The sequence below is a fragment of the Alosa alosa genome, chromosome 18 (genome assembly GCF_017589495.1).
Source record: "Alosa alosa isolate M-15738 ecotype Scorff River chromosome 18, AALO_Geno_1.1, whole genome shotgun sequence".
Lineage (NCBI taxonomy): Eukaryota > Metazoa > Chordata > Actinopteri > Clupeiformes > Clupeidae > Alosa > Alosa alosa.
In genome coordinates this window covers 10,773,602-10,790,847 of record NC_063206.1, presented here as the reverse complement: position 1 = coordinate 10,790,847, position 17,246 = coordinate 10,773,602, and the positions used below count along the sequence as shown (strand labels likewise).

The following is a 17,246-nucleotide window of genomic DNA, read 5'->3' as shown; positions in this document are numbered from 1 at the left end:
TTCACATTATATAGACTATAGATCAGGTTTGCTTACGATGTCGATCTCGATTCCAAAGTCTTCCTCCAGAAGGGATGTTAAAGGGTAAACAAAGGCAGGAAGTTTTCCTCTGCAGGAAATGGGAATGACTGCCCTATATTGCGTAAGGAACATGTGGTGTGTGCATATAGACAATTGGCTGCTCCACTGCCCAGTGTAATTACTCCTCTTGTCATAATGAAAGCCTACAAAGGTCATTGTTGTCTTTAATTAACCTAATTAGCAAGTGTGTGTGTGGGGGGAGGGGGGGGCGCTGTGTGAGTGTTTGTTTATAGGTCAGCAGTCCCTCATGCGTGTAGATTTCTTGAGAACTAGCCAAAATGACTTGTTGAACTCTTTTTGACCTTTTATAGTCGGTCACTCACTGTCTCCCTTTCCTCCTCTTTGGCGATTTTTCCCCCCCAGGTGACCACGGTGTTCTCGGAGGCGACTGCGGGCATGGTGGCGGCACGCTCCGTGCTGTGGCCGGCGCTGGATGCCAAGCACCAGCAGGCGGCGTCGGCGGTGGCGGAGGCGGGCGGCGAGTGGCAGCGGCTGCAGCTGCGCGTGCACACCTTCTGCGCCTGCGCCGCCGTGGGCCTGGGCGAGCTGCCCGAGCGCCTCAACCCGCTGGTGCGCCCGCTCATGGAGGCGGCCCGCCGCGAGGAGAACACGCTCGTGCAGGTGAGGAGGAGGAGGCACTAAAGCATTTGCACATCACCTGTATTTTAAAGTTCATCAACTTATTAATTAAGGCTTGCACAAGGCATCAACAGTAGGGTGATTATCTTGAATCTTGAAGATGACTTGCATTGTGTTTTGAAGTGCACGTGAGAAGGAGGAGGCTGTCTACAGAAGAGATAAAGGCATTAGGCCCCAGTGGCCAGGTGCTTACCTGCTTGGTCACATTTTTTTGCTCAGGTGATGAAGAGCAGGGAGAAGTTGAGTGAAGTGTGTTTTTGAAATTGCACATTCTGTTTCCCTCTTTTCCCTTTGCTTGTTGGCTTGTTTTGATTTCCCAATTTCCTTTCTCCATTTAGAATGTTACTATAGTGTTTTGTTGGCTCAAAGACATATTCTAGCCTGGCAAGGTAAAAATAATAAAATATTAACATGAGTGGTCAACTCTTATCTTTCTTTCTTTCTTTCTTTCTTTCTCATCCCTCAGGGTCACGCTGCAACCGCCATTGCCCGGCTGCTGCAGAGGTGTGCTGGCCGCACGCCCTGCCCCAATTCCAAGGTGCTGCGCAACCTATGCTCCTCCCTCTGTGTGGACCCCCTGCTCACGCCCAACGCCTCCTGCCCCGTCCCCCCATCTCCAGCACCCAACGCCGGCCAGGAGGGAGGGAAAGGTCCGCTCACTTTGACTTTCATTTCTACTCATTCAGTTGTTTGGACAAAAAAAAAAAAATATCTGCAGGGTTCAACTAAGTTGAGGCCTGTTGCCCATGAGATGGTCTGTGTCTGGTACTTTTTTGTTTTTGATACTTTAGTAAATTTACTCTGGCTTTTAGGCAGTGCCACTGACAAGGATGGTGCTCATCATATGGTGAATACGACCAAAGGCATCATCACACTCTACCTGCACCAGAAGGCCGCTTTTGCAGTCACCAGCAAGAGGGGCCCCGCACCCAAACCCCCCAAGAACCTCTCCGGAGACTCCGCCCCAAACAACACCGTCGCCATGGACTCCGATGAAGTAAGCCAGTCTGAACTTCTGAATCCGACATCGCCATATATCTCCATGTTTTTATTGGATCATCTGTGGTGTCCTCATGTCTTGTATTTTTATATATTATTTTTTAATCATTATTATGGTCTGTCTGTCTAGAGTAAGAAGCCGTGCCTCATCCAGCGAAGAGGGGCCGAGTTCTCCCTGACGACTGTGGCTAAGCACTTTGGGGCAGAGTTGACTGTGACGCTGCCGTTCCTGTGGGAGTTCATGACCGGCCCCCTGAAGGCTGTGGTGCAGGGCAGAGAGGGCCTGGGTAAGTGATGCATAAGCGGTTGCAAAGTAATTTCATCATTTAATATTGCTCTTACCTTAACTGAACTGCCGTTGTATGAAGCTAGACCAAAGTACTTCAGTCCTTTTGGAATCCGAATAAGACCCTACCTTGAGGATCTGAACATCAACTTGGACAGTGTAACGCAGACTCATTTTTGCTCTATTCGCCCGTGGAATTTGAGACGACCTGAAATTGTTAAGGATTTAAGTCACAGGAAGAAATAAGTACCAGCAGCAGGATATGGACGTGCGAAGTCGCTTCCCCTCCCACATTCCCATTTATGCTGATGGTTCCAGAGTGGATAACTGTGTCATCAGCAATGGTAGTTGGACAATCAGTGTGGACTACGAATACCAGGAATATGTTCCATTTTTACGGCTGAGGCTCGTGACTTATATTTGGCACTTGAATACATAGATCAGACTAAACAACAAAAGTCTTTAATTTTTACAGACTCTAGATCATGTCTCCAGGCATTGGAATCCTTAAAAACTGACCATCCTATTATTGTCAACATCCTTGATAAACTAGAAAGACTAAAGAACCAGAACTTGAATGTAGTTTTTTGCTGGGTCCCAGGCCATGTTGGTCTGAGAGGAAATGAGAAAGCGGACAGTGCTGCTAACCAAGCCCTTAACGAAGAACTCACAGAATGTCAAATCCCTGCCTCAGACCTTAAACCTATATTGAACTCTTACATCACAGATAAGTGGCAATCTGACCAATGTACCAACAATAAGCTATATGAAATCCATCCTACTCTAAGGAGGAGACTATTTTTTTTCTTTTCAATTCAGACACGATCAAATAGACTATACCAGATGCCGTATAGGACATTCAAGACTCACTCATAGCTTTCTATTGAGTGAAGATGATTCTCCATTATGCCAATTTTGCAAAATGCCTCTGTCAGTGAGACATATTTTGATCTGTTGCCCTGCCTTGAAAACCAAAAGACAACAATTTTATCATCAAAATTCTATAGCTGATGTTTTTAGTAAGGTCCCACCTTTGAAGCTTTTAGAATATCTTATTAGCATAGATTTAAAAAAACCTATTTAAGTTTCTGTAACACACAGTGCTCTGGCCATTAAATAGCCTTAGTTGCGGAAATGGCCTTAAATTAAACAAACAAACAAACCTTAACTGAACTGTTTTATCTTATCTACCGTCTGTCTGTCTTTATTATGCATGTCAGTTAGGGTGCATCATCCGCCTTGACATATGCAAATTAATCTGTCCCTATGCTTATTATGTTCCAATAAGCGAAAAAACGTTCCTGGTAAATTTTGAAGTAAATTGGATAATATTTAGGTGGCCCACCATCAACCTTTATGAATGGTCGAAATCGTTGCCAAATTCAGAAAATCACCTCGCAATATGGGGGTATATTTCACATTATTTCACTTATTTTTTTTTAGCCAATAGTTATTTGAATAATAACTGTATTAAGGGCATAAAGCACACAGCTCATTGGATAAACATTGGGTTTCTTTATGTTGTCATACATATTTTGGTGATTTTTTTTTTTTTCTTAGAAAAACTTTTTTTTTTTTTTTTTTTTTTTTTTTTTGAATTATTTGATGAACACATTAATGTGTATTGTAACAATGGTCATTATACTCATAATTCCAAATTAGATATAGTCTACATGCGTAGGACAATTTTGTTTAGTGTAGAGTAGTAGTTGTATCACAGGATTACATTAACTTTCTTGCAACATGGCTTCTAGTGGAGAGTGTATTAGTAATATAGCCTAGAAATCTAGACGTACCCTAGCGGCAGCGAATTACATTTGCTGCCAGGGCTAGTCTAGCAACTCTGTTGGCTTGTGAGCTGGAAAATTTTAACTTCTATCAGGCCAATCAAATTGTGTATAAAGACGTTAGGCAGGCTTAACATAATGATTGATGGCAGAGTTGCAACGGTTTGGCTTGAATTCCCTGCTACTTGAAAACAAAGAAGATGGATGTTGCTGTTGACGAACAGCGTGACACGTTAAGCTTTTTTTTAAGTCGGCAAAAGTTTGAACTAACCAACTAGCTCCGCTGGTGGGAAAACGCATGGAACTCGTAGCGCTGTCAGCGCTGTCCTATTGCGTGCAGAGGGAATTTGAAAGACAACCGATTATCCCACCCCTCGGACTGAGCACTGCCAACGGTGAGTGCCCAGACCCTACATTTGGGTCTGGCTCGTCAGGCTATTGGTAATGCCAATCCACAGTCTTCAAAATGTACTGTCTATAAGACAATCGTCTTGGATATTTGGTTTGGGCAGTGGCCTTGTTCAGGATGACTCCATTATCACTGGATCCCGTCTTCCAAACGGTCGCCAAGTTCTCAGTTGCTTTGTGTGGTATCTTTCGGATGGTTCATCAGAAAACAGGACAAAGTGGGAATCAGCAAATATCGTACTGTCCCAGGTGTCCAGCTTTTATAAAAAGGCCAACATTCCTTTGATATCAGAAAGGAAAGCCTGTGAAAAAAATCATCAAACTTTTAAGTATATATACTCTTTTGATCCCGTGAGGGAAATTTGGTCTCTGCATTTATCCCAATCCGTGAATTAGTGAAACACACTCCGCACACAGTGAACACGCAGTGAGGTGAAGCACACACTACTCCCGACGCAGTGAGCTTTCTGCTACAGCGGCACTCGGGGAGCATTGAGGGGTTAGGTGCCTTGCTCAAGGGCACGTCAGCCGTGGATGTGGGCATCCTTCGGTTACAAGCCCAAAGCCCTAACCAGTAGGCCACGGCTGCCCCCAAATGGCATTGATTTGGATGAAAATGCCACTCTGAGCTATCCCACTGAAACGACGGACCAGCTATCCCACTGAAACGTCGGACCAGCCCATCTACACTGGAGAAACTTCAGAAGATGAAGAGGACTTGTTATTTCTGGAGTCTATGAAAAATGACCGCCATGCCTCATTTGGTTCATTCGATAAGGCATTAGCTGACCACATATATTTTTTTCCAGCCTTCAAATTCGTTACTGGCAAAACCCATGATGGCAAGCTTTTATTGAAAATTCCTGGCAAAGGCATTTTTTTATTGCATCTTCCCCAAAAATGTACACTACTGCCATATCTCAGGAAGTAATAAAGATAGAAACACAAGACCTCACACCAAATGATGCGAAAAGTCCATATTTATATTCAATTTCAATTGACATTATAGGGCTAGACCCATTATTTTTGGCGTTATTTAAGAAAAAAGGATATTTACAGCCTAGCTTTAGAATTCAATACAATTTCTCATAGAAGTTTTATTTGGTTAATGGAACAAAATTATTCTAGGGACAGATTGATTTTCAAATTTTTTTCAAAAAATGAGGCGGATGATTCACCCTAATGGCACCCTTGGTGTCTCCACAGATGTAGCGTCATTGCTGGAGAAGGGAGACATGGTAGCCCAGGAGCTTGTGACCTCTCTCCAGGTGCTGGAGGTGGTGGCCGGGGCCGTTGCTCCCCAGCTCATCCCACTGGTAAGTCTCCTATCCCTGGACACTACTGACTCCTGCCCCTGAACATTTCTTTAAGCCCCTCTCCTACTGCAGTACAGCTCTGAGCTCTGAACACCCTGTAGCAGCACAGCTCAACCCTTAGGCACTGTGTGTGTGTGTTGTGTACATGCTGCGCTAACCACACCTGCCACTCACCAGTTTGTGGTTTCCGCTGAGCGAGCGAGCAAGCGAGCATGTTATCTTGCAGCTCTCACGCTCTGTTGGCACCCCTGCAATCACACCTCTCTGTGGCATTCTCTGTGGTTAGGTGTTTTTTTTTTTTTTTTTTTTTTTTTTTTTTTTTTTTTTCCCCTCTTTTCACAGCTCTCTGTTTGCGCAGGTGAATGTGAAAATGGTGTGATCTGCTGAGGGCTGACAGATGCATTGTCACTTTTGAAATTTCATGTTACAGAACACAGACTTTCCTGTCTGATGGCTTCCTGGGAACATCTCGTGCTGGCTGTAGGCGGCACAGTGCTTCTACCGCTCATTGCTTTCACTCAACAGTTTTGTTGTGCTAGATGTAGCTAGTGGTTCTTTGCTTGAGAAGATTTGCGGGACGTGCATCAACAGACCTCCTGTGCTTTTCTCTTCCTCTTTGTCTGTTGTCTGTACTTTTGTTTCTACCTCCTAATCTGTGTGCATGTGTTTGTACACTTGCGTTCTCTTCTGTCACCTCCATATCCCATCTCCACACCTTTTCTCATGGATTTATGCTACATACCTCCTTTTCTTCACCTCCACTGACCTCCTGACCTTTTTTCTCATCCTCCACCTTCCTCCTCTCCTCTTCATCTTCACATCCTCCTCCCCCCTCCTCTCCTCTACCTGCTGCTTTGGCTACTCCTCCTGATTCTACTCATCCTTCCTCCTGTCCTCTCCTCCCATCCTCCTCTCTTATCTCCTCTCTGATCTCCTTATCTTCTCCTTCCCTCTCCTCTACCTCCTGCTTCTACTCCTCTTCCTCTTCCTCCTCCTCCTCCTAATCCTCTCCCTCCTCCTCCTCCTCCCTCTGTAGCTCCTGGAGCAGCTGGACCACCTGTGCGTGTGTCTGCAGCATCCCTACACGGCTGTGCGTCACATGGCGGCGCGCTGCGTGGGCGTGCTCAGCAAGATCGCCACCATGGAGACCATGAACGTCTTCCTTGAGCGCGTGCTGCCCTGGCTGGGCGCCATCGAGAACAGCACCAAGCAGGAGGGAGCCATCGAGGCGCTGGCCTGTATCCTCTCCATATGTGTGCCAAATCATGGGGCTCTTTTTATTAATACATTCTTTAATTCATTTTACATTTATTTTTTAAAAAATATTGTATTTTCAGTGTGAAATGTCAGTTAAAAATGTGTATGTGTTCTTTAGTAAGTAAAGTAGAGCTTTACAGCTGCAGACTAAAAGATTCTTATGTCTGCGCTGACAGGACCAGTTGTGTGTGTTTATATCCTGTGTGTGTGTGTGATGTTTGTATCCTGTGTGTTTGTGATGTTTGTATCCTGTGTGTGTTGTGGGTTCTGCGTGCTGGTGTTTGTTCCTTGACCGTGTGCTGGTGTAGGCTTGATGGAGCAGCTCGACGTGGACATTGTGCCCTACATCGTGCTGCTGGTGGTGCCTGTGCTGGGCCGCATGAGTGACCCCAGCGACAGCGTGCGCTTCATGGCCACACAGTGCTTCGCCACGCTCATCAGACTACTGCCACTGGAGGTGTGGATGAGCGAGCGCACACGCACAGATCAGCATACAAAACACACAGACACGGATCAGCATATAAAACTCACTGATTAATCTATACATACGCAAAGAAAGTGTGTGTGTGTGTTGGAAAGCTGACATACACAGACAAACACAAGCGCAATGGAGAAAACATGCGTCACAAAGTCACACAGGAAGCTTTTGCTTTCCTGTGTATCTTAACTTCAACAGTCAAAGTTAGTCAAATATTTACAGTCATCAGGCAGTCAAATAATGACTCCCAAACAGTCAAATCCTCCTGGAAAAGGTAGTAAAATACTTCCACACACTTACAAGCCCCTGTCCCTTCAGCTCTTCCCACTAGTTTTGTTCTCATCTGCTCAAACAGGTGGTGGTTAGTCTTTGTGAACAGTGCACTGAGTGTGTATTGTCAGTCTGTGTCCAGCAGGGGGCAGACTGCCACATCTTATTATGAATAACAGCAGTGGCACTCTAAGTGTCTGATTTCATTTCGGTCATCAAAGAAATTCCATGGCCTTGTTACAGAATGCTTCAGACACTGATTGACATACTGATTTCTTATACACTCTGCCCATTGCTGTTGTTTTTTTTTTTTCTATTGACTGATTGAGTTTGTGCATCACTTCCTTCCTCCGTGGACAGCCATTTTGTTAATGGTCAGTTTCTCTTCCGCTGGTCAGCTGCCCAGTGTTTTTTTAAGACGTTGCCGTTCAACTATTAAAGAATCCTTTTTGTAAAAACACATTATGAACCACAATTAACATATATGTGTGCCCTTTATGTTCTCATTTTCTCCGTGCAGTTTTGAAACCACCTTTAGCCATTTGTAATTAAGTGATTTCAGAACTGTTTAAAGACGAGTCATTTCCTGTATTTCCCATGAGGCCTCAGTGACATATTTCTGTTTGTATCTGTGTGTTGCCAGGCTGGGATCCCAGACCCCCCAACCATGTCTGATGACCTGATTCGCCAGAAGGCCAGGGAGAGGCACTTCCTGGAGCAGTTGCTGGACGGCAGGAAGCTGGAGAACTATAAGATCCCAGTACCCATCAAGGCAGAGCTGAGGAAGTACCAGCAGGTGTGTTTGTGTGATGGGAATAATGAAAGAATATGAATTTCCTGGGTACTGATTACAGAGATTAAATACATTTCAGGGAAATGTGCATTTGTGTTACTAAGCTATAGCTATAGTTACTAAGCTTATCTTGCACAACTTTACTCAAAACACATCTTTACCCTTTTTTTGTTACTTTGTGCTTCTTCCCTCGTCATCAATTTCTAAATCATGTCATGAATTATTCATATCGCTGCAGCCATTCCACACAGTTTGTGTGATGTGTTTGTGCACATCTACAGTAGCCCATTAAGCAGATTAGCGTGGGCAGGATGCCCTGCGTTTGCACACGTTGTCTTCGCCGGTCCCTGGGTATTTATGCTGACTGGATGAGGCATCGGCCGGTCCCTTCTCCAGAGCATTTCAATTAAAGACCGGCGACTCAGCACTTTTTGGCCTTCTTGTCCTCGCCATTTTTCTGTCAGCCTCACAAATAGCTTTTGCCTCCCAGCAACCGTGCAGGGGGTGGGGGGTGTTGGCAGGATGAGGCTGACTACAAATTGCATTTCGACATGACAAATTTAGAAGTTGCAAAAACGGATTGCCCTGCTGGCCAGTTCCCTGGGAAGGGGGGGTGTGTGTGTGTGTGTGTGTGTCCGACCGTCCTGTTCCGCTCCAGCATCCATCGGGCGAAATGAACGCCCACGGATCAATCAGCTAAAACACACCCAGGGGTCAGCAGCAGCACAGAGTCCAGGAGATGTGTGTGTACACACACACACACACACACACACACACACACACACACACACACACACACACCCCTCTAAGTGATGCACAGGATCTCCATTTTAAGAGAGATGTGGTGTGGGAGTGAATTGCTGAAGATTAATGCACATCAAGTTTTGAAAACCAACTTTTAGGACAAGGCAATGGTGCTGTGTTTTCCAAGAAGATTGGGATGGGCGGAAATGTCCATTGCACAAGTTTGATGGTGGCTGCTGTGCCATTAGAACTTGACACCCTCCCCCTCACCTCATGTCTTTGAATGGCTGCCCTCCAGGATGGAGTAAACTGGCTGTCCTTCCTGAACAAGTACAAGCTGCACGGCATCTTGTGTGATGACATGGGTCTCGGGAAGACCCTCCAGTCAATCTGCATTCTGTCTGGAGACCACTACCTCAGGTAACACTGACTGCTCTGGTCATTATTTATTTGCTATGGTATTTATGGTTTACACTGTCCGCAGCGTAGCTGCACATAGATAATTTGCAACATAATTATAGTCGCTAACCAGACTTGGTGATTTGATTCCAAGGAATTGATTGTGTGTGTGTGTGTGTGTGTGTGTGTAGGGCGCAGGAGTATGCCAAGACTAAGGCTGCTGACTGTGCCCCGATGCCATCGCTGGTGGTGTGCCCCCCGACGCTGACTGGCCACTGGGTGGACGAGGTGGGCAAGTTCTGCACTAGAGAGTATCTGAACCCACTGCACTACACTGGACCTCCTACAGAGAGAGCTCGGTCAGTACCAAGCCCTAAACACTCACCCACCCAGTAGCACTAACTAAACCACAGAGGAGATTCGTCTAACATTTCATAGAGATGAGTTAGAGTTGCCGTGGTTTGTTTCTTTTGCGAGTTTCACTGTAGTGAAGTCTGTGCTCTACAGTAGATTACAACATTTCAGAGATTAGGGCAAACCCAAGATGTCTCTTTAGACATTGATATGTGTCTTGCTCTGCTTTTACTCACCGTCTGGTAGACTGCTGTTGCGGTTTTGAAATCAGCCTACTAGGAAATACAGATTGGATCTTCATCTTCTATCGAAGGTTAGATGTGAATGACTGTATGCTCTCTGCAGGTTACAGCATCAGGTGAAGAAGCACAACCTCATAGTAGCTTCTTATGATGTCGTGAGGAATGACATCGATTTTTTTAGGTAACGTCACTGATTTGCTTTGTTTTATCCCCAACCTTTTGTTCATAATTTCAGTTTATGATTTAACTGTTTATTACTAGTATGCTACAGACAAGTGTTCTCTTTTGCAGGAATATAAAGTTTAATTATTGTATCCTCGATGAGGGCCATGTTATTAAGAATGGAAAGACCAAGCTTTCCAAGGCCATCAAGCAGATAGCTGCCAACTTCCGTGTCATCCTGTCGGGAACGCCCATCCAGGTGAGGAAACATTTCCTCCTCTCTGGAACCTGACTGAGTGAAATAGATAAGCCCTCTTTATATGGAGACTTTAATAAATCTGATTAATGGAGTAATGGCTCAATCAGAATAAAAATGCCTCATGTAAACACCTCAACGGATCGGATTCAACCCGATCCGACTAAATTTCCAATCGGATCGAGAAAGGTGGTGTACTCCGTTCTGATAAGCTGATCGATTGAGAGATTCACCCATGTAAAGTTGGAGTACATTTCTTCTTTCTGCGCCGATGTTCCTTATGGTGGTACTAATGGACAGTGACGTATACAAATGAGTTTCCATGGCAGCAATACAACTAGGAGCTTTTAAATTATTAAATGCTTGTTCCATGTAAACACAGATTAATCGGTTTATTTAGTGTTCCTGTGAACAGTTCCGTTGAAATCTTTTTTTATTTGAATATGATTGAAAATGACGTCCATGTAAACGCGGCCAGTGAATAGTTTCAGGTTTATATTAGGCAAACTATTAAGTGCTGTGAACACCGGTACCGACATAAGTGCGCTGCACTCCGCTTTCGACATTCGTTGAATAACGATAGTTATTTATTTGAAGTTGTCCTGTTGAAGTTACTCTGTAGTAGATGCTGCCCTGAGTTAAATAAAACTATCGACTTAATCTGCATTCAATTATCATTCAAAAATCATCCCAATGTGCTTTCAATTAATTACATCAGTTCTAATATACAGTGACTAGAAACCCCATGCGAGAAATCTCTTGGCCAGTCCCATCATACTTCAAACTGACCCATCCCCATCCCTGCAACTTGTTATATCCCTGTTAATAGAAAGCAACATGTTGCCTCAGCTGTGGGAGATTAATGTTGATTGTGGAGCGTCAGAGCTGAAGGGCATGGATTTCCTTTGCGGTGCTTCTCAGGCCTTTCTGACGAGTAATTAAAGGAGCTGATCCCTTTGAGCTTCAGACCGCCCACGCTCTTTGTTCACAACTCCAGATCAATACCCTTAACTTGCATTAAGCCCCAATAATGATTCCCTTTTCCAGTCGGCACGCCAATGGAGGTCATTGACATTCTGTGAGCTTCAAAGAAGAGGGGGGGAGACTGTTGGCATCTTGTCAAACTCTTGCTTAGTTATCATGATGTAGATTTTGACGTAGCACTGAAATCAGCCTAGGCTAAAGTTAGGCCTTTGAACCAAACTTTTCCTGGTTTGTTAATTGAAGTTGCGAATGAGACATGTTTACTGGATGTTAGGAACCTTAATTAAAAAAATTTGACTTTGATTTCAGACTTGCCATAGATGGTCTTTGAAAAGTGTGTAGTTTAAGTTCCTCTTTTTGTTAATGTTGATATGTCTTCCTAGTATGTCGAACATGATCCATTGAAACCATGCACAGGGTATTTAATTATCCGTATACATTTTAGCAGGATGGTTTTGTCCACTGTTTTCAACTGTTACTTTGCTCTCCTGGTTCTCATAGAACAACGTTCTGGAGCTTTGGTCGCTCTTCGACTTCCTTATGCCCGGTTTCCTGGGCACAGAGCGCCAGTTTGCTGCCCGCTACGGAAAGCCCATCCTGGCCAGCCGAGACGCCAAAAGCTCGTCTCGGGAGCAGGAGGCAGGTGAGCTGGATGGAGAGATACTTAATTTATCCTCACTCAAATAAAGGCATCTGTAGCTTACACACACACACCAGGACTCCACAGACTCTCTGAGGTACCATTTATTTTTCACCCTATAGTGCCAAGATGGCCTCTGGGTTGAAATTATGGAGTAATGATCTTCTGCGTGGTGTCGACGTTGTTGTTTATGTTGCATTATTTGTGCAAATAGGACCGAATTGAATGTCTCTAGGGGTGCTTGCTGTTAAGAATCTGGAGAAATTGCTGTGTGACTAAAACCAAATCATTAAGTTCTCGAACCGTATCAAGATTTATTTCTCATTATGTACTAGGTCATTATAGCTAGACTGACATCAGGTTAGAGCAGCCTAGCATCTCCATGTACATCCTAACTCAGTCACACACTCATAGGAAGTGGAGCGAATGTGAGGTAAAGGATCTATGGCTGACCACTCTGCTTTGTCTCCAGGGGTACTGGCCATGGAGGCTTTGCATCGGCAGGTGCTGCCCTTCCTCCTGAGGAGGATGAAGGAGGACGTGCTGCAAGACCTCCCGCCCAAGATCATCCAGGACTACTACTGCAACCTCAGCCCCCTACAGGTACCGTACACATTCCCAGCGCATGCTCACTCATATGTAGAGCTGTGGGGTTTTGTCATGCGCCGTTGCGAGTTGAGAATGTGTACTACTGTGTTATGGTCACATGTAGCGTGCAGATTTTGTTCTACATTTGTGCACTAAGTGGGCGGAAAGCCCCCTATGAGAAGAGATGCTGGTAATCAGATACATCTGCCGGTGGGTGAAGGAGTTGGATGAAGCTTCTCCTGCTGAAAGTTGGCCTCCATCATTTTCAGGGTGGAGCTCTTGATAAATGTGCTATTATAGCAGAGGTCTCATGATCCCATGCTGCAGTATTAACCTTCACAGCCTGGACCTGATTAGACAGAATCTTAATGGGAATTGAGCTTTTTTTTCCCCCAGTAAGGGACTTTAAGAGTTCAACAAGTGTCTTTCATTACAAAATAAAAAAAGCAGGAACTTCCTGTAACTCTGCCTTTGTTTGACTGAGTGTGTCGGTTACTGACTCATGCTCTCACTTTCTGCTCTTCAGATCCAGCTGTACGAGGACTTTGCCAAGTCCAGGGCTAAGGTGAGCGTGGACGACACCATCTCCACCGGCTCGGTGCACGAGGAGGAGGACAAGCCCAAGCTGAAGGCCACGGGACACGTCTTCCAGGTCAGTCCACCCCAGACGTTGATGTGGCGTCTTGAATGTTGAAGGGGACAGTTTAGGCATTTTAAGAGACCCAGACAGGTTAAACCTGATCACTGAAAGTGTCATGATTCCTCGCTTCAACACTAGCTGATGGTGTATCAGGGGCCTGCTGCCTTGTGTTGTATGGAATTGTAGGAGTGCATGAGGTAGTTATGGCCACTAAGGGAGGAACTAAGAATGCTGGGAATTGAAAAAGTTTGCAACAAGTAGAAAAGAGAGCACTGTTGCCTGCAATGCTCTTACCTTAATATACCTTAATATCCATTTCACCAAAAAAGGGATGGAAAAAGTCAGATGAGATGATGTCCGGCTTGCCCTTTTAGTCGGCGAGTTTAACATGGAGTGAAACCTGTGTGTGTGTGTGAAGCCCAATGAACCGGACTCGCCTCCGTGTGTTGCAGGCGCTGCAGTACCTGCGTAAGCTGTGTAACCACCCGGCGCTGGTCCTGACGCCGCAGCACCCTGAGCACAAGCGCATCAGCGAGCAGCTGGCCTTCCAGAGCTCCAGCCTCCGCGACATCCAGCACGCGCCCAAACTCTCCGCCCTCAAACAGGTTCGTCACAGCCCACTCTCAGGACCTCAGAGCCTCCTGTCCCCCCCCTGCACCCCCACGCTCCCCCTCCATCACCAATGACCAACACCTCACACCCTCTCCTGTTCTGACAGATTTGTTTCTCTCTTCAGTCTCGGGTCATTCTCTCCACTCTCCACTTTGTTTCCGTCTTGTTTTTCCATCTTGTTCACCCTCACACACTCCAGACATTTTCTATCTGTGTGATGTTTATGTCTAACTACCGATATGAATATTATGCAGCAAGGTCATTTACAGGTTCTCATCTCTCTCCCTCTCTCCCTCTCTCTCTCGCTCTCTCGCTCTCTCGCTCTCGTCTCCTGCAGCTGCTGGTGGACTGTGGTCTGGGCGGAGCAGGTGGAGCGGAGGGGGCCACTGAGGCGGTGGTGGCGCAGCACCGCGTGCTCATCTTCTGCCAGCTGAAGAGCATGCTGGACATCGTGGAGCAGGACCTGCTCAAGCCACAGCTGCCCAACGTCACCTACATGCGGCTGGACGGCAGTGTGCCCGCCGGACAGCGCCACTCCATCGTCTCCAGGTACGGGCCACGCCCAGTTACTGCATTGCCCAGTGGTTTCATACAGATGGCCGGAAAACCTCATATGTGAACATAGGCCCATTTTCTTTTTTCTTTTATATTAATTTGATTTTATACATGTAACAGAAATTGCTTATATCAGTAGATACATTAACCTTTACATTTACAGTCCTACTAACTCAGGCTAGATATTCACATTCTGTTACTGTTACATAGGTCTCTTTTCATGTTCTAAATGACCCTTTTATTAATAGTACAGTTAAGGAAAAAAAGGTTAAGTGCTGCATGGACAGAGACGCACACACCCACACTCGCACACACCCACACTCGCACACACCCACACTCGCACACACCCACACTCGCACACACCCACACTCGCACACACCCACACTCGCACATTCATTCAGACACATTAACGGAGGGCTTTATAACCCTTACTTTGACATGAGCCTCCATATGAGCGCTAAAACTAACACCAGGGCCACAGTGGGGACCAGAGTTTTCACTCTCCCACAGACGTGCCACTTGTTGCCTCACACACACACACCCATCCGCTCTCCTCATCTTGTTTCTCAGGTTCAACAACGATCCGTCCATAGACGTGCTGCTGCTCACCACTCACGTGGGCGGCCTGGGATTGAACTTGACCGGTGCCGACACGGTGGTGTTTGTTGAGCACGACTGGAACCCCATGAGGGACCTGCAGGCCATGGACCGCGCCCACAGGATAGGACAGGTACGGCAACCCAGCAGGGACAAATTAGGGTGGGGGTGGCCTCTGACGCGTGTTAAAACAACTCGAAAACTAGACTTGGTGTTTTTAAAATGTTTAAACCGGTGACTAACTGTGTGAATGCAATTGCCGCCACAGAAACGTGTGGTGAACGTGTATCGGCTGATAACGAGAGGCACGCTGGAAGAGAAGATTATGGGCCTGCAGAAGTTCAAGATGAGCATCGCCAACACGGTCATCAGCCAGGAGAACGCCAGTCTCCAGAGCATGGGCACAGACCAGCTCCTCAACCTCTTCACTCTAGACAAGGTCAGTTCATACACTCAGGCTGCATGCGGCTGGTCACTCAGGCTCCATGTCCACAAGACCACACCACACCCACAGAAAAGCACTTAATGCGTCATTATGTTACATGTACACACATGAATGTGGTTATGGATGGATGTTTTTTTATGTGTACACTCGTGCACTGTTGAAAATGTATCTCCACATTGTCATGTACACTGATGATGCCGGTCATTTTCCTACCTACTTTCCACTCGCATGCATTCTCAGTGACCTACACGCCCACTTAGGGATTCTTCTAGTAATAAATAATTGATCAGCCTTCGTCATCTCCCACCCACTTTCAACCCATTCATCAGCCCACTCATACAACTACACCATCTCTGAGGTCTGGCTAACTGTTCCGTGTGTGTGTTCTCTGTGTGTGTGTTCTCTGTGTGTGTGTGTGTGTGTGTGTGTGTGTGTGTTCTCTCTCTCTCTCTCTGTGTGTGTGTGCGCGTGTGCTCTCTCTCTGTGTGTGTGTGCTCTCTCTCTGTGTGTGTGTGTGTGTGTGTGTGTGTGTGTGTGTGTGTGTGTGTGTGTGTGTGTGTGTGTGTGTGTGTGCGCTCTCTCTGTGTGTGTGTGGAGGACGAGAAGGCCGAGAGGAGCGAGCCGTCGTCTTCTAGCTCGGAGAAGGCATCCATGAAGGCTGTGCTGGACGGCCTGGGAGACCTGTGGGACCAGCAGCAGTATGACACCGAGTACAACCTGGACAGCTTCATGCACTCGCTTCAGTAACCCGAGCCCCATCCCCACTGCGGACAGTGTTACAACCTTACCCCCTACCCTCCAACAGTCAACATGGCTTCATGTACTCTCCTGGGTGTGTGTGTGTGTGTGTTTGTATGCGTGCATGTTTGTATGTGTGGAACAATTTAAGATTACACACCCTTCCTTCCCTACCTCTCCAAACAGTTCTGAAAACACACACACACTCCACAGACTGGGTGGAGGAAGCATGAGTAGGTTTTCTAAATTAGGAAAGAATTGCCTTGAATCACTGACTTCCAGTTCACAGACAAAGCACACAGTAGCCTGATAGGCCCACTTTTTGGGCTGTAGATTTGGGTGTAACGCGCTTGATAAGTTGGACATTGGACATGTGTGTACTGTGTACTGAAGGCACGTTATTGGAGTTGACTGGAAGGGGTGAGTGGAGACACCCGGCTAAAATGACCTTGAGACCACAAGGTGGCGCCCTATCAGGAGACTCTGTATGCAGTCCCCCCTTACCAGGACTGGTCACTTACCCACCCTGGGTCACTGTTGGTTTTTTTAATTGCTGCTCTGTGTGCTCCAATGAAAGACTTTATGCCCAGACATCCACTGCATGGCTGCAAAGGGACTTCTTCTCGCCCAGTCGCAAGCCTCCTGTAAAATTGCACTGCGGAGGGCTTCCAGGACACGCCTCGACGATTCCTCCACCCACACCACCTTCACCAGACTTTTGTAAAATGAACTGACTTAAGACCACAACAGAATCTAAATCTACAAACAGACTTGTACATATTTCTTTAATTTGCCTTTGTAAAAGCTGATAGAATGGTAATAAATTCTACTGAGCTGTGATTGCTGTTTAATTGGTCACAGAGAGGTGGATGAATGTTGGCTCTCTGAGTCTCAGACATTCATATATTCTTTCAGACAGTCAATTAACCGTTTTCCTTGCAGGTATGTCAAAATGCCCAAGTATGAATGACCAAGC

General features: G+C 46.0%; 1 protein-coding gene across 2 annotated transcripts in view; it reads left to right on the top strand.

Annotated features, from left to right (window-relative positions):
* btaf1 (BTAF1 RNA polymerase II, B-TFIID transcription factor-associated) overlaps positions 1-16,947 on the top strand; it is a 30,597-nt gene extending 13,650 nt beyond the window's left edge. Inside the window, exons 20-39 of one of the 2 annotated variants that reach the window (XM_048269760.1) lie at positions 445-702; positions 1,187-1,370; positions 1,533-1,717; positions 1,850-2,006; positions 5,407-5,516; positions 6,553-6,754; positions 7,082-7,230; positions 8,165-8,317; positions 9,357-9,478; positions 9,649-9,816; positions 10,157-10,234; positions 10,345-10,474; positions 11,957-12,098; positions 12,568-12,698; positions 13,210-13,335; positions 13,776-13,928; positions 14,273-14,484; positions 15,061-15,220; positions 15,356-15,526; positions 16,139-16,947. In XM_048269760.1, coding sequence (XP_048125717.1) covers positions 445-702; positions 1,187-1,370; positions 1,533-1,717; positions 1,850-2,006; positions 5,407-5,516; positions 6,553-6,754; positions 7,082-7,230; positions 8,165-8,317; positions 9,357-9,478; positions 9,649-9,816; positions 10,157-10,234; positions 10,345-10,474; positions 11,957-12,098; positions 12,568-12,698; positions 13,210-13,335; positions 13,776-13,928; positions 14,273-14,484; positions 15,061-15,220; positions 15,356-15,526; positions 16,139-16,279 — 3,132 coding nt within the window. In that variant the 3' untranslated portion in view covers positions 16,280-16,947. Of the gene's footprint in view, positions 1-444; positions 703-1,186; positions 1,371-1,532; positions 1,718-1,849; positions 2,007-5,406; positions 5,517-6,552; positions 6,755-7,081; positions 7,231-8,164; positions 8,318-9,356; positions 9,479-9,648; positions 9,817-10,156; positions 10,235-10,344; positions 10,475-11,956; positions 12,099-12,567; positions 12,699-13,209; positions 13,336-13,775; positions 13,929-14,272; positions 14,485-15,060; positions 15,221-15,355; positions 15,527-16,129 lie in introns of both variants that reach the window. The other variant, XM_048269759.1, reaches the window with a different exon arrangement.
* Positions 16,948-17,246: the final 299 nt, after the last annotated feature.